The sequence below is a fragment of the Cavia porcellus genome, unplaced genomic scaffold, assembly GCF_034190915.1.
Source record: "Cavia porcellus strain 051 isolate PalLab524CR breed Dunkin Hartley unplaced genomic scaffold, mCavPor4.1 scaffold_23, whole genome shotgun sequence".
NCBI classification, from domain to species: Eukaryota; Metazoa; Chordata; class Mammalia; order Rodentia; family Caviidae; genus Cavia; species Cavia porcellus.
Genome location: NW_026947506.1, coordinates 16,226,783 through 16,229,570, shown reverse-complemented (window position 1 = coordinate 16,229,570; position 2,788 = coordinate 16,226,783). Strand labels below are relative to the sequence as shown.

General features: G+C 43.0%; 1 protein-coding gene across 1 annotated transcript; it reads right to left on the bottom strand.

Annotated features, from left to right (window-relative positions):
- Positions 1–1,063: 1,063 nt before the first annotated feature.
- Positions 1,064–2,188, bottom strand: LOC134472334 (speckle-type POZ protein-like). The gene has a single exon (XM_063233657.1). The coding sequence runs from the start codon at positions 2,186–2,188 to the stop codon at positions 1,064–1,066; it is 1,125 nt and encodes a 374-aa protein (XP_063089727.1).
- Positions 2,189–2,788: the final 600 nt, after the last annotated feature.

The following is a 2,788-nucleotide window of genomic DNA, read 5'->3' as shown; positions in this document are numbered from 1 at the left end:
TTTGAGATGAAACCCACTACGTTTTCATTTTTAATTTTAATTCTATTCTTCATAATACCATAGAAACATGTATTCTATTCTTATGAATATTAAATGTTCACAGTGAGAAAGCTCTTTTTGAGATTTATAGTGTGAATTTGCCAACAGCCATTTCTCAGTGCAGTTGTAAGTAATAAATTTTGCTTCCTCAACATGAATTCCTCTGAAATACATAAAACACTTCTACTTTTAATTCTCTTTCATGCCATTTTCGTAAATCTGAGCATTTTCCTCTCTTTTTTCTCCAGGACCATGATTGGACTGCTCGCTCAGAGGCCTAGATTTTGCGGGAATGTGCTGTAGTGCTTGTGCTGCCTGTCTGTGTCACTGGGACCGGACAACATGAGCAAAGACTTGCATTGTGTGATTGTCCTTTGGCTTCAGCAGCCTGAGTTCTGGGTCATTTATTTCTGCCATCTACTATGTTAATTAGTGACATTGTACATCCACTGTGTTCATCCCGTGGATGGGCCTGAAATCATCAGCACACTGAAATTTTTCTTAGCTTCTGAATCTAACATACAGAAAAACGATGAGGAGCCAAACAACTGTACAAAGTAAGATTCAGGTTTATTTACAGAGAAAAGTGAGGGACAGCAAAAAGCCCGTGTTACAAGTGGGGTGCCCAGGGATGCATGATGGTGCAGAAAGCCAGGAAGGAGTCTTGCATTTACAGAGTGAAGTTCATGGTCCCTGTCTCTAAGGGTAGCCCCACCCCAGGTCTGCCTTCAACATTGACAGGAGTTTTGGTTTCAGTTTGGCATCGACATTGTAAAAACCCACTTTGCTCAATATTATAAAACACAGATTTGAAAATACATGATACACGACTTCTAAATTCTCAATATCGCATTTCCTTTTTCTGACCTTAAGACGGTGGTCCCTTCTCTCCCCTAGAGAGGCACAATTTAATATTTCCACATAGAAGAGAGAAGTTTCCACGGATTGCCCTAGCATATTATGGTTCAGGGGCAGCAAATGTGGCCAGGGTTTTGGGAAGATAAATGGAGATAGATGTGGGATCTCAGGACAGTCTCACACGCTTGCATGGGGGTACCATGAATGCACACTGCATGGAAACCAGAGAGTGATAGGCTTCGGCCACCAAGTGAGGGTGGGACACCACCATGGCCTTCCACTCAGAGGTCTCCAGGATGTCAGAAACATGAAAATTGATGAAATCCAGTGTCCGGGTTTTCAACTGATGTGCACTGTGGAGGTCAGCCAAGATGAGGATTTCCACGGCATTCTCCACAGAGAGGTTGCTGCACAGGTGGTTCTCACACATGAGCTTCAGGCGCTCCAGACCAAACCTGCTTGCAGCCTCCAGCAGTTCAGTTGCCATGATCCCTAGGTTTGGTGCCTTTCCAGTGTACATAAAGTATATCATTTCCTTAAAAACTTCAGGATCCATGTCACTGATTTCAACACGATTCTTTTTGCTTCCTTGCTTTTCATGTTCCAACAACGCCATGAAAACTGGAGAGCGAGCTGCTAAGATGGCTTTGTGAGCCTGGAATTCCTGGCCAGCCACACACAAGCAACAGTCTGAGAGCTGGGATCGCTCCCACAGTCCTCCTAGATCCTCTGCCAAGCAGCCCTCAGGAACCTTAACCAGCTTCCTAATATTCTGGCTGGAATGATTGGTGGGATCTTGTGCTACTTTCACTTCACAGAAGAAGGAAAGCTTGTCATTGGAGAGAAGCCCATTGTTTGGATCCAAAAGAAACTCTCTAAGGATGAAATGTTTGAATCCCCAGTCCTTTCCTCGCACAAATGTATAAGCTTGTGGACTTGAGAGCACCTTGGTTTTCTCTCCTTTGGCATTCAGAATGGAAAAGGTGAATTTTGCATGAGCTACCCTCCTTGGACAGCAGATCATTCCCAGGTATAAGCACACATAATCTTTGCTTTGTTCATCAAGACCATTTGGGTAGAGTCGTAAGCACCATTTCACTTGATCATTTCCTTCAGCTGAAAAGATTGAACTTTGAATGCAGTCATCTATTTCCTTTAGGCAAAATCTAATGTTATCAATGGTCCACAAAAAGGACACGTTCACTACTTTGATGTCTGTGGTGTACCTGCTGTCCACTGCTGGCCCCTGTGACATTTCTGCTGGGCCTGCGGTACTGGAAACCCTTAACATCAGCAGAGTGAAAGTGCAGCAAGCTTGTCAAGTCACAGGAATCAAATTTCTTCTTCACCAGATGGCACAAATTTCACTGCAGTCAGCAGTTCCAAGACAGGCAGGGCAGTATGGCAATCACAAGTAGAGAGCCTAGTTTATAGATTAAAAGAAATACTTATTTAGAAATAAGCTGACTGAGATTTCCTAGTATATAAGTCAATTCTGAAAAGTTTCTTGATCACTCAAAGAAATAGCTCACCAAAATGCACAGACCTTAAAATACGAAGCCTTGTTGAGTCCCGTCTGAGTTCCTTTCAGGAGGCTAATTCATCTGGGCTGGAAGCAAGGATATGAATTCCAAGTTTCAAGCAGGGAACCACCTCATCATGGAAACAGAAAGGATTCTTCCTTCTTGGTGTCCCTTTTATAACTCTTAGGACAGGATCCACCCTATGGTGGTTCTTCCCACCCTATTCTAATCCAATTGCCCTAGGTGTGTCTCACTCAAAATGTGAGAGTCAGTCAATTTTCATCCTACCTGTCTTTTCTATATGTTTATGAAAACAGTCTGTTTGACTAGCCCAGAATTTCTTTTGTCTCATTCATATGGGGGAGTTC